We start from the raw sequence: 13,346 nt of genomic DNA on the forward strand, positions 1-13,346 counted from the left end.
TTCTTTTCATCAATTTTGGAGGGACATCCAGTTCTTGGTAATGTCATTGTTGTGCCATATGTTCTCCACTTGATGATGACTGTCTTCACTGTGTTCCATGGTATATCTAATGCTTTGGAAATTCTTTTGTACCCTTCTCCTGACTGATACCTTTTAACAATGAGATCCCTCTGATGCTTTGGAAGCTCTCTGCGGACCATGGCTTTTGTCTAGGACGCGACTAAGAAAAAGTCAGGAAAGACCTTCTAGAAAAGCTGAACTTTATTCAGGGTTAATCAGAGGCACTTTAAATTATGGCAATTGTGTGATGACTCTTATTTAACATGGTTTTGAATGTGATTGCTTAATTCTGAACACAGCTACATTCCTAGTTATATGCAACCACATTATTTTAGGTTTTTTTTAGTTACTTCCCTCCACCTTAAAGATTTCAGTTTGTTTTTCAATTGAGTTGTGTAGTTTATAGGTCACATTAAAGGTGGAAAAAGTTCTGAAATGATTTATCTTTCTCATTTTTTTACATCACAGAAACCTGCCATTTTAACAGGGGTGTGTAGACTTTTTATTTTCACTGTATGTATATATATATATATATATATATATATATATATTTGTGTGTGTGTGTATACCACATTTTCTGTAGTGCAGCGGCCCCGCGCTAAATAAAATGTAATAACCCCTTATCCGCTAACCCCCACATTGCAAACTACATAATACATTTATTAACCCCTAATCCGCCATCCACCCACATCGCAATCTACCTAATAAAGGGATTAACCCCTAATCTGGCATTCACCCACAACACAAATAACTTAATTACAATATTAACCCCCCACAATGCCAACTACCTAATTGCACTATTAACCCCTAAACCGCCAACCCCCCACAACGCTAATAATTAATTTAATTACTAAGCCCCCTAACCTAATACCCCCTAAATTAACCCCAATTACATAAAATAAGACTATCTTCTTAAAAAAATAATTAAAAAGTACCAAATAAAAAAAAACTAACATTACATAAAAACACCTAAGATTAAATTAAAAAAAATCTAATATTACAAAAAATTAAACAAATCTAAAATTACAGAAAAAAAATAAACAAAATTATCCAAATTTTTTTTTAAAACCTAATCTAATACTCGGTTAGGTGTTTTTGTTAATACTTTTTGTTAATACTTCGTGCGGGAGGTTTGTTAATTTTTTGTGCGGGCGGTTCGGTGTTTTTGTTAATACTTCGGGCGGGCGGTTTGTTAATACTTTGTGCGAGCAGTTAGGTGTTTTTGTTACTACTTCGTGCGGGCGGTTTAATTTTTTGTGTGGGGGCGGTTCGGTGTTTCTGTTAATACTTTGTGCGGTCGGTTTGGTGTTTTGGTTAATACTTTGTGCGGGCGCCGCCGCATATGTAATCTCACCACAGGTAGATTTGTTTAGCTGCGCGCACAGCCGACATTCTTTTGGCTGCGCGCAACTGATGACGGTGATGGACACATAATGCATTGCATTTACATGTTAACATCACATATTAATTCGCTATTAACTATGCAAATATTTTCTTTTTTCTGATTGTTCTAATTTGCTTATAAAATGAATGTGGGCACTCCCAACAGTTAAAGAATTAAATGTTTTATTCCCTATAGAAAAGCGAACTGATTTAAATGGAAGGGTTTATTTTGTCAATCACTCAACACGTACAACCCAGTGGGAAGACCCCAGGAGCCAAGGGTAAGTGGATGCGTCTAGCATAATTTACTTTTTTCATCTGTATTGTAAATTCTCACCCAAAGGCTATTAACCAATTTTGTTTAATTTCTATAAATGCACATGCTGTTCATACCTACTAGATTGCTGATAGTACTGGGGAATCCAGAAAAAAGTGTGCTATACCAAACAAAATAGAATGCTATGTAAACAGATTACTGCATCAGCGAATGCTATGTAAACAGATTACTGCATCAGCAGATTATCCTATGTTGTTAATTAGTACAAAATCAGATGTTTTATTTTAGATATTCCTTTAAAGGGACAGTCTACACCAAAATGTTTGTTTTAAAAGATAGATAATCCCTTTATTACCCATTCCCTAGTTTTTCATAACCAACCGAGTTATATTAATACACTTTCTTTCATGTAATTGGCAAGAGTCCATGAGCTAGTGACATATGGGATATACAATCCTACCAGGAGGGGCAAAGTTTCCCAAACCTCAAAATGCCTATAAATACACCCCTCACCACACCCACAATTCAGTTTTACAAACTTTGCCTCCTATGGAGGTGGTGAAGTAAGTTTGTGCTAAGATTTCTAAGTTGATATGCGCTTCTCAGCATTGTTGAAGCCTGATTCCTCTCAGAGTACAGTGAATTTCAGAGGGACGTGAAGGGAGTATCACTTATTGAATACAATGATTTCCCTAACGGGGGTCTATTTCATAGGTTCTCTGTTATCGGTCGTAGAGATTCATCTCCTACCTCCCTTTTCAAATCGACGATATACTCTCAATTTACCATTACCTCTACTAATAACTGTTTTAGTACTGGTTTGGCTATCTGCTATATTTGGATGGGTGTCTTTTGGTAAGTATGTTTTTTATTTCTTAAGACACCTCAGCTATGGTTTGGCACTTTATGCATTTATATAAAGTTCTAAATATATGTATTGTACTTATATTTGCCATGAGTCAGGTTCATGTATTTCCTTCTGCAGACTCTCAGTTTCATATTTGGGGAATATAAACATCTTTTAAATATGAAATTTATTTCTTACCTGGGGTTTAGTCTTTTTTTCAATTGACTACTTCTTACAAATTGCGGGTGGTATTAGGCCCGCGGGTGCGACAAATGCTAAACTTTATTGCGTCATTCTTGGCGCTAAAATTTTTTGTCGCGGAAAAGTACGTCTATGATGCACGTTTGTCACTTCCGGCGTCATACTTGACGCCGAGACCTTTCACACTGTTGCGTCATTAGTGACACGAGTGTGTCATTACCGGTTATTCTTTTGGCGCCAAAAAAGTTTAGTTACGTTGTGCGTCAAACTTTTTTATTTTTTCAATACCCCATTGATGTTTGCCTCTTGCTTTTTTCTATCAGAGGGCTATGCTATTTGCATTTTTTCCCATTCCTGAAACTGTCATATAAGGAAATAGATAATTTTGCTTTATATGTTGTTTTTTATCTTACATTTTGCAAGATGTCTCAACCTGATCCTGCCTCAGAAGCTTCTACTGGAACATTGCTGCCTGACATCGGTTCTACCAAAGCTAAGTGCATTTGTTGTAAAATTGTAGAAATTATCTCGCCGAATGTCATTTGTAATAGTTGTCATGATAAACTTTTACATGCAGATAGTGTATCCATTAGTAATAGTACATTGCCAGTTGCAGTTCCTTCAACTTCTAATGTGCATGATATACCTGTAAATTTTAAAGAATGGTTTCTGATTCTATTCTGAAGGCTTTGTCTGCATTTCCACCTTCAAATAAACGTAAAAGGTCTTTTAAAACTTCTCATTTAGTTGATGAAATTTCAAATGACCAACAACATAATAATTTATCCTCTTCTGATGAGGATCTATCTGATTCAGAAGATCCTTCCTCAGACATTGACACTAACAAATCTACTTATTTATTTAAAATTGAGTATATGCGTTCTTTATTAAAAGAAGTGTTAATTACTTTGGATATTGAGGTAACCAGTCCTCTTGACATTCAGTCTAATAAACGTTTAAATGCTGTTTTCTCCAACATAGGTGTGTCCGGTCCACGGCGTCATCCTTACTTGTGGGATATTCTCTTCCCCAACAGGAAATGGCAAAGAGCCCAGCAAAGCTGGTCACATGATCCCTCCTAGGCTCCGCCTACCCCAGTCATTCTCTTTGCCGTTGTACAGGCAACATCTCCACGGAGATGGCTTAGAGTTTTTTAGTGTTTAACTGTAGTTTTTATTATTCAATCAAGAGTTTGTTATTTTAAAATAGTGCTGGTATGTACTATTTACTCTGAAACAGAAAAGAGATGAAGATTTCTGTTTGTAAGAGGAAAATGATTTTAGCAACCGTTACTAAAATCGATGGCTGTTCCACACAGGACTGTTGAGAGGAATTAACTTCAGTTGGGGGAACAGTGAGCAGAATTTTGCTGCTTGAGGTATGACACATTCTAACAAGACGATGTAATGCTGGAAGCTGTCATTTTCCCTATGGGATCCGGTAAGCCATTTTTATTACAGACAGTAAATAAGGGCTTCACAAGGGCTTTTTAAGACTGTAGACATTTTCTGGGCTAAATCGATTCATATATAAACATATTTTATACTCCATAGCCTTGAGGAATCATTTTAATCTGGGTATTTTGTAAAATAATATCGGCAGGCACTGTTTTGGACACCTCATTCTCTAGGGGCTTTCCCTAATCATAGGCAGAGTCTCATTTTCGCGCCTGTATTGCGCACTTGTTTTTGAGAAGCATGACATGCAGTCGCATGTGTGAGGAGCTCTGATACATAGAAAAGACTTTCTGAAGGCGTCATTTGGTATCGTATTCCCCTTTGGGCTTGGTTGGGTCTCAGCAAAGCAGATACCAGGGACTGTAAAGGGGTTAAAGATAAAAACGGCTCCGGTTCCGTTATTTTAAGGGTTAAAGCTTCCAAATTTGGTGTGCAATACTTTTAAGGCTTTAAGACACTGTGGTGAAATTTTGGTGAATTTTGAACAATTCCTTCATACTTTTTCGCAATTGCAGTAATAAAGTGTGTTCAGTTTAAAATTTAAAGTGACAGTAACGGTTTTATTTTAAAACGTTTTTTGTACTTTGTTATCAAGTTTATGCCTGTTTAACATGTCTGAACTGCCAGATAGACTGTGTTCTGAATGTGGGGAAGCCAAGGTTCCTTCTCATTTAAATAGATGTGATTTATGTGACACAAAATTTAGAGAAAATGATGCCCAAGATGATTCCTCAAGTGAGGGGAGTAAGCATGGTACTGCATCATCCCCTCCTTCGTCTACACCAGTCTTGCCCACTCAGGAGGCCCCTAGTACATCTAGCGCGCCAATACTCCTTACTATGCAACAATTAACGGCTGTAATGGATAATTCTATCAAAAACATTTTAGCCAAAATGCCCACTTATCAGCGAAAGCGCGACTGCTCTGTTTTAGAAAATACTGAAGAGCATGAGGACGCTGATGATATTGGTTCTGAAGTGCCCCTACACCAGTCTGAGGGGGCCAGGGAGGTTTTGTCTGAGGGAGAAATTTCAGATTCAGGGAAAATTTCTCAACAAGCTGAACCTGATGTGATTACATTTAAATTTAAGTTGGAACATCTCCGCGCTCTGCTTAAGGAGGTGTTATCCACTCTGGATGATTGTGAGAATTTGATCATCCCAGAGAAACTATGTAAAATGGACAAGTTCCTAGAGGTCCCGGGGCCCCCAGAAGCTTTTCCTATACCCAAGCGGGTGGCGGACATTGTAAATAAAGAATGGGAAAGGCCCGGTATACCTTTCGTCCCTCCCCCCATATTTAAAAAATTGTTTCCTATGGTCGACCCCAGAAAGGACTTATGGCAGACAGTCCCCAAGGTCGAGGGGGCGGTTTCTACTTTAAACAAACGCACCACTATACCCATAGAAGATAGTTGTGCTTTCAAAGATCCTATGGATAAAAAATTAGAAGGTTTGCTTAAAAAGATGTTTGTTCAGCAAGGTTACCTTCTACAACCAATTTCATGCATTGTCCCTGTCACTACAGCCGCGTGTTTCTGGTTCGATGAGCTAGAAAAGGCGATCACTAGTGATTCTCCTCCTTATGAGGAGATTATGGACAGAATCCGTGCTCTCAAATTGGCTAATTCTTTCACCCTAGACGCCACTTTGCAATTGGCTAGGTTAGCGGCGAAAAATTCTGGGTTTGCTATTGTGGCGCGCAGAGCGCTTTGGTTGAAATCTTGGTCAGCGGATGTGTCTTCCAAGAACAAATTGCTTAACATTCCTTTCAAGGGGAAAACGCTGTTTGGCCTTGACTTGAAAGAGATTATCTCTGATATCACTGGGGGTAAGGGCCACGCCCTTCCTCAGGATAGGTCTTTCAAGGCCAAAAATAAACCTAATTTTCGTCCCTTTCGTAGAAACGGACCAGCCCCAAGTGCTACGTCCTCTAAGCAAGAGGGTAATACTTCTCAAGCCAAGCCAGCCTGGAGACCAATGCAAGGCTGGAACAAGGGAAAGCAGGCCAAGAAACCTGCCACTGCTACCAAGACAGCATGAAATGTTGGCCCCCGATCCGGGACCGGATCTGGTGGGGGGCAGACTCTCTCTCTTCGCTCAGGCTTGGGCAAGAGATGTTCTGGATCCTTGGGCACTAGAAATAGTCTCCCAAGGTTATCTTCTGGAATTCAAGGGGCTTCCCCCAAGGGGGAGGTTCCACAGGTCTCAATTGTCTTCAGACCACATAAGAAAACAGGCATTCTTACATTGTGTAGAAGACCTGTTAAAAATGGGAGTGATTCATCCTGTTCCATTAGGAGAACAAGGGATGGGGTTCTACTCCAATCTGTTCGTAGTTCCCAAAAAAGAGGGAACGTTCAGACCAATCTTAGATCTCAAGATCCTAAACAAGTTTCTCAAGGTTCCATCGTTCAAAATGGAAACCATTCGAACAATTCTTCCTTCCATCCAGGAAGGTCAATTCATGACCACGGTGGATTTAAAGGATGCGTATCTACATATTCCTATCCACAAGGAACATCATCGGTTCCTAAGGTTCGCATTCCTGGACAAGCATTACCAGTTCGTGGCACTTCCTTTCGGATTAGCCACTGCTCCAAGGATTTTCACAAAGGTACTAGGGTCCCTTCTAGCGGTGCTAAGACCAAGGGGCATTGCAGTAGTACCTTACTTGGACGACATTCTGATTCAAGCGTCGTCCCTTCCTCAAGCAAAGGCTCACACGGACATAGTCCTGGCCTTTCTCAGATCTCACGGATGGAAAGTGAACGTAGAAAAGAGTTCTCTATCTCCGTCAACAAGGGTTCCCTTCTTGGGAACAATAATAGACTCCTTAGAAATGAGGATTTTTCTGACAGAGGCCAGAAAAACAAAACTTCTAAACTCTTGTCAAATACTTCATTCCGTTCCTCTTCCTTCCATAGCGCAGTGCATGGAAGTCATAGGTTTGATGGTAGCGGCAATGGACATAGTTCCTTTTGCGCGCATTCATCTAAGACCATTACAACTGTGCATGCTCAGTCAGTGGAATGGGGACTATACAGACTTGTCTCCGACGATACAAGTAAATCAGAGGACCAGAGATTCACTCCGTTGGTGGCTGTCCCTGGACAACCTGTCACAAGGGATGAACTTCCGCAGACCGGAGTGGGTCATTGTCACGACCGACGCCAGTCTGATGGGCTGGGGCGCGGTCTGGGGACCCCTGAAAGCTCAGGGTCTTTGGTCTCGGGAAGAATCTCTTCTACCGATAAATATTCTGGAACTGAGAGCGATACTCAATGCTCTCAAGGCTTGGCCTCAGCTAGCAAAGGCCAAGTTCATACGGTTTCAATCAGACAACATGACGACTGTTGCGTACATCAACCATCAGGGGGGAACAAGGAGTTCTCTGGCGATGGAAGAAGTGACCAAAATCATTCAATGGGCGGAGACTCACTCCTGCCACTTGTCTGCAATCCACATCCCAGGAGTGGAAAATTGGGAAGCGGATTTTCTGAGTCGTCAGACATTACATCCGGGGGAGTGGGAACTCCATCCGGAAATCTTTGCCCAAATTACTCAACTGTGGGGCATTCCAGACATGGATCTGATGGCCTCTCGTCAGAACTTCAAGGTTCCTTGCTACGGGTCCAGATCCAGGGATCCCAAGGCGACTCTAGTAGATGCACTAGTAGCACCTTGGACCTTCAAACTAGCTTATGTATTCCCGCCGTTTCCTCTCATCCCCAGGCTGGTAGCCAGGATCAATCAGGAGAGGGCATCGGTGATCTTGATAGCTCCTGCGTGGCCACGCAGGACTTGGTATGCAGATCTGGTGAATATGTCATCGGCTCCACCATGGAAGCTACCTTTGAGACGAGACCTTCTTGTTCAAGGTCCGTTCGAACATCCGAATCTGGTCTCACTCCAACTGACTGCTTGGAGATTGAACGCTTGATCTTATCAAAACGAGGGTTCTCAGATTCTGTTATTGATACTCTTGTTCAGGCCAGAAAGCCTGTAACTAGAAAAATTTACCACAAAATATGGAAAAAATATATCTGTTGGTGTGAATCTAAAGGATTCCCTTGGGACAAGGTAAAAATTCCTAAGATTCTATCCTTTCTTCAAGAAGGATTGGAGAAAGGATTATCTGCAAGTTCCTTGAAGGGACAGATTTCTGCCTTGTCTGTGTTACTTCACAAAAAGCTGGCAGCTGTGCCAGATGTTCAAGCCTTTGTTCAGGCTCTGGTTAGAATCAAGCCTGTTTACAAACCTTTGACTCCTGCTTGGAGTCTCAACTTAGTTCTTTCAGTTCTTCAGGGGGTTCCGTTTGAACCCTTACATTCCGTTGATATTAAGTTATTATCTTGGAAAGTTTTGTTTTTGGTTGCAATTTCTTCTGCTAGAAGAGTTTCAGAATTATCTGCTCTGCAGTGTTCTCCTCCTTATCTGGTGTTCCATGCAGATAAGGTGGTTTTACGTACTAAACCTGGTTTTCTTCCGAAAGTTGTTTCTAACAAAAACATTAACCAGGAGATAGTCGTGCCTTCTTTGTGTCCGAATCCAGTTTCAAAGAAGGAACGTTTGTTGCACAATTTGGATGTTGTTCGCGCTCTAAAATTCTATTTAGATGCTACAAAGGATTTTAGACAAACATCTTCCTTGTTTGTTGTTTATTCTGGTAAAAGGAGAGGTCAAAAAGCAACTTCTACCTCTCTCTCTTTTTGGATTAAAAGCATCATCAGATTGGCTTATGAGACTGCCGGACGGCAGCCTCCTGAAAGAATCACAGCTCATTCCACTAGGGCTGTGGCTTCCACATGGGCCTTCAAGAACGAGGCTTCTGTTGATCAGATATGTAGGGCAGCGACTTGGTCTTCACTGCACACTTTTACCAAATTTTACAAGTTTGATACTTTTGCTTCTTCTGAGGCTATTTTTGGGAGAAAGGTTTTGCAAGCCGTGGTGCCTTCCATTTAGGTGACCTGATTTGCTCCCTCCCTTCATCCGTGTCCTAAAGCTTTGGTATTGGTTCCCACAAGTAAGGATGACGCCGTGGACCGGACACACCTATGTTGGAGAAAACAGAATTTATGTTTACCTGATAAATTACTTTCTCCAACGGTGTGTCCGGTCCACGGCCCGCCCTGGTTTTTTAATCAGGTCTGATAATTTATTTTCTTTAACTACAGTCACCACGGTATCATATGGTTTCTCCTATGCAAATATTCCTCCTTTACGTCGGTCGAATGACTGGGGTAGGCGGAGCCTAGGAGGGATCATGTGACCAGCTTTGCTGGGCTCTTTGCCATTTCCTGTTGGGGAAGAGAATATCCCACAAGTAAGGATGACGCCGTGGACCGGACACACCGTTGGAGAAAGTAATTTATCAGGTAAACATAAATTCTGTTTTTAAACCTCCTGTGGTTTCTCCAGGGTTTTTTTTCCTATTTCTGATAATATTTCTAAGGAATGGAATAAGCCAGGTACTTCTTTTATTCCTTCTTCAATGTTTAAAAAATTGTATCCTTTACCAGCAAAATCTATAGAGTTTTTCTATTTGTTGTCCTTTTATATCTGATAATAATTCATACAAAGTTTTCAGGAAAACAAGAATGGACCACAGACTTTACTGTTTACATTTATTATTTTTAGTTTTAGGGGTTTTTTTGCATTGTATAATTTATCTTTCTGTTATGATGTGCAAAATATGCAAGCACAATATGTTATATGTTACATATGATAATAAAAGCAATTTCTGAAAAAAAATAAATCTATAGAGTTTTGGGAAAAGATCCCCAAAGTTGATGGGGCTATTTCTATTCTTGCTAAACGTACCACTATTCCTATGGAGGATAGTACTTCCTTTAAGGATCCTTTAGATAGGAAGCTTGAATCTTATCTAAGGAAGGCCTATTTATATTCAGGTCATCTTCTTAGACCTGCAATTTCTTTGGCTGATGTTGCGGCTGCATCAACTTTCTGGTTGGAGAATTTAGCGCAACAGGAATTGGATTCTGACTTATCTAGCATTATTCGCTTACTGCAATATGCTAATTATTTTATTTGTGATGCTATTTTTGATATTATCAAAATTGATGTTAGATCCATGTCTTTAGCTATTTTAGCTAGAAGAGCTTTGTGGCTTAAATCCTGGAATGCTGATATGACATCTAAATCTAGATTACTATCTCTTTCTTTCCAAGGTAATAATTTATTTGGGTCCAAGTTGGATTTTATTATTTCAACTGTTACTGGGGGAAAGGGAGTTTTTCTGCCTTAGGATAAAAAACCTAAGGGTAAATCTAAGGCTTCTAACTGTTTTCGTTCCTTTCGTCAGAATAAGGAGCAAAAACTCAATCCTTCCCCCAAGGAATCTGCCTCCAATTGGAAGCCTTCCTCAAATTGGAATAAATCCAAGCCTTTTAGGAAATCAAAGTCAGCCCCTAAGTCCGCATGAAGGTGCGGCCTTCATTCCAGCTCACCTGGTAGGGGGCAGATTAAGGTTTTTCAAGGATATTTGGATAAAATTTGTTCAAATTCAATGGATTCAGAGCATTGTCTCTCAAGGGTATCGAATAAAATTCAGAGTAAGACCTCCTGTGAGAAGATTTTTTTTCTCTCACGTATCCAAGTAAATCCAGTTAAAGCTCAGGTTTTCCTGAAGTGTGTTTCAGACCTGGAGTCTTCATGGGTAATCATGCCAGTTCCTCTTCTGGAACAAGGTTTGGGGTTTTATTCAAATCTATTCATTGTCCCAAAGAAGGAAAATGTATTCAGACCAGTTCTGGATCTGAAAACTTTGAATCGTTATGTAAGAGTACCAACTTTCAAGATGGTGACTATAAGGACTATTCTGCCTTTTGTTCAGCAAGGACATTGTATGTCCACAATATACTTGCAGGATGCATACTTTTATATTACGATTCATCCAGAACATTATCAGTTTCTGAGATTCTTTTTTCTAGACAAGCATTACCAATTTGTTGCTCTTCCATTTGGCCTAGCAACAGCTCCAATAATCTTTTCAAAGGTTCTGGGTGCCCTACTCTCTGTAATCAGAGAACAGGGTATTGCAGTGTTTCCTTATTAGGACGATATCTTGGTACTAGCTCAGTCTTTACGTTCTGCAGAATCTCACACGAATCAACTAGTGTTGTTTCTTCGGAAACATGGTTGGAGGATCAATTTACCAAGAGTTTCTTGATTCCTCAGACAAGGGTCACCTTTTTAGGCTTCCAGATAGATTCAGTATCCATGACTCTGTCTCTAACAGACAAGAGACGTTTAAAATTGGTTGCAGCCTGCCGGCACCTTCAGTCTCAGTCATTCCCTTCAATGGCTATGTGCATGGAAGTTTTAAGTCTCATGACTGCAGCATCGGACGCGATCCCCTTTGCTCGTTTTCACATGAGACCGCTTCAGCTTTGTATGCTGAATCAATGGCGCAGGGATTATACAAAGATATCACAATTAATATCCTTAAAATCCCAATGTACGACACTCTCTGACATGGTGGATAGATCACCATCGTTTAGTTCAAGGGGCTTCTTTTGTTCAGCCAACCTGGACTGTGATCACAACAGATGCGAGTCTCTCAGGTTGGGGATCTCTGACAGCAGAAGGGGTTTGGAAATCTCAAGAGGCGAGATTACCAATAAATATTTTAGAACTCCGTGCAATTCTCAGAGCTCTTCAGTTTTGGCCTCTGTTAAAGAGAGAACCGTTCATTTGTTTTCAAACAGACAATATCACAACAGTGGCATATGTCAATCATCAGGGTGGGACTCACAGTCCCCAAGCTATGAAAGAAGTATCTCGAATACTTGTTTGGGTGGAATCCAGCTCCTGTCTAATCTCTGCGGTGCATATCCCAGGTGTAGACAATTGGGAAGCGGATTATCTCAGCCGCCAGACTTTACATCCAGGGGAGTGGTCTCTCCATCCAGATGTGTTTTCTCAGATTGTTCAGATGTGGGGTCTTCCAGAGATAGATCTCATGGCCTCTTATCTAAACAAGAAACGTCCCAGATACCTGTCCAGATCCAGGGATATTCAGGCAGAAGCAGTGGATGCGCTGACACTTCCTTGGTGTTATCATCCTGCTTACATCTTCCCGCCTCTAATTCTCCTTCCAAGAGTGATTTCCAAAATCATCATGGAACAATCATTTGTGTTGCTGGTGGCACCAGCATGGCCACACAGGTTTTGGTATGCGGATCTGGTTCGGATGTCCAGTTGCCAGCCTTGGCCACTTCCGTTACTGCCAGACCTACTATCTCAAGGTCCGTTTTTCCATCAGGATCTCAAATCCTTAATTTTGAAGGTATGGAAATTGAACGCTTAGTTCTAAGTCATAGAGGTTTCTCTGACTCAGTGATTAATACTATGTTACAAGCTCGTAAATCTGTCTCTAGAAAGATTTATTATAGAGTTTGGAAGACTTACATTTCATGGTGTTCTTCTCATAAATTTTCTTGGCATTCTTTTAGAATTCCTAGAATTTTACAGTTTCTTCAGGATGGTTTGGATAAGGTTTTGTCTGCAAGTTCCTTGAAAGGACAAATCTCCGCTCTTTCTGTTTTATTTCACAGAAAGATTGCTATACTTCCTGATATACACTGTTTTGTACAGGCTTTAGTTCGTATTAAGCCTGTCATTAAATCAATTTCTCCTCCTTGGAGTCTTAATTTGGTTCTGAAGGCTTTACAGGCTCCTCCATTTGAGCCTATGCATTCTTTGGGCATTAAACTACTTTCTTGGAAAGTGTTGTTTCTTTTGTCCATCTCTTCTGCTAGAAGAGTTTCTGAGCTATCTGCTCTTTCTTGTGAAACTCCTTTTCTGATTTTTCATCAGGATAAGGAGGTTTTGCGGACTTCTTTTGAATTTTTACCTAAGGTTGTGAATTCTAACAACAATAGTAGAGAAATTGTTGTCCCTTCCTTGTGTCCTAATCCAAAGAATCCTTTGGAAAGATCCTTACATTCTTTGGATGTGGTGAGAGCTTTGAAATATTATGTTGAAGCTACTAAAGATTTCAGGAAGACTTCTAGTCTATTTGTTATATTTTCTGGTCCTAGGAAAGGTCAGAAGGCCTCTGCTATTTCCTTGGCTTCTTGGTTAAAGCTTTTGAT

The 13,346-nt window shown here is 40.4% G+C and overlaps 1 protein-coding gene across 1 annotated transcript in view; it reads left to right on the top strand.

Moving 5' to 3' along the window:
- The window catches only part of ITCH (itchy E3 ubiquitin protein ligase), a gene marked incomplete at its 5' end in the record, with an annotated part of 589,083 nt that overhangs the window by 277,463 nt on the left and 298,274 nt on the right, over nucleotides 1-13,346 (top strand). The window contains 1 exon segment of the mRNA XM_053713073.1: nucleotides 1,640-1,724. Coding sequence (XP_053569048.1) covers nucleotides 1,640-1,724 — 85 coding nt within the window.

Source organism: Bombina bombina, chromosome 1 (genome assembly GCF_027579735.1).
Source record: "Bombina bombina isolate aBomBom1 chromosome 1, aBomBom1.pri, whole genome shotgun sequence".
Lineage (NCBI taxonomy): Eukaryota > Metazoa > Chordata > Amphibia > Anura > Bombinatoridae > Bombina > Bombina bombina.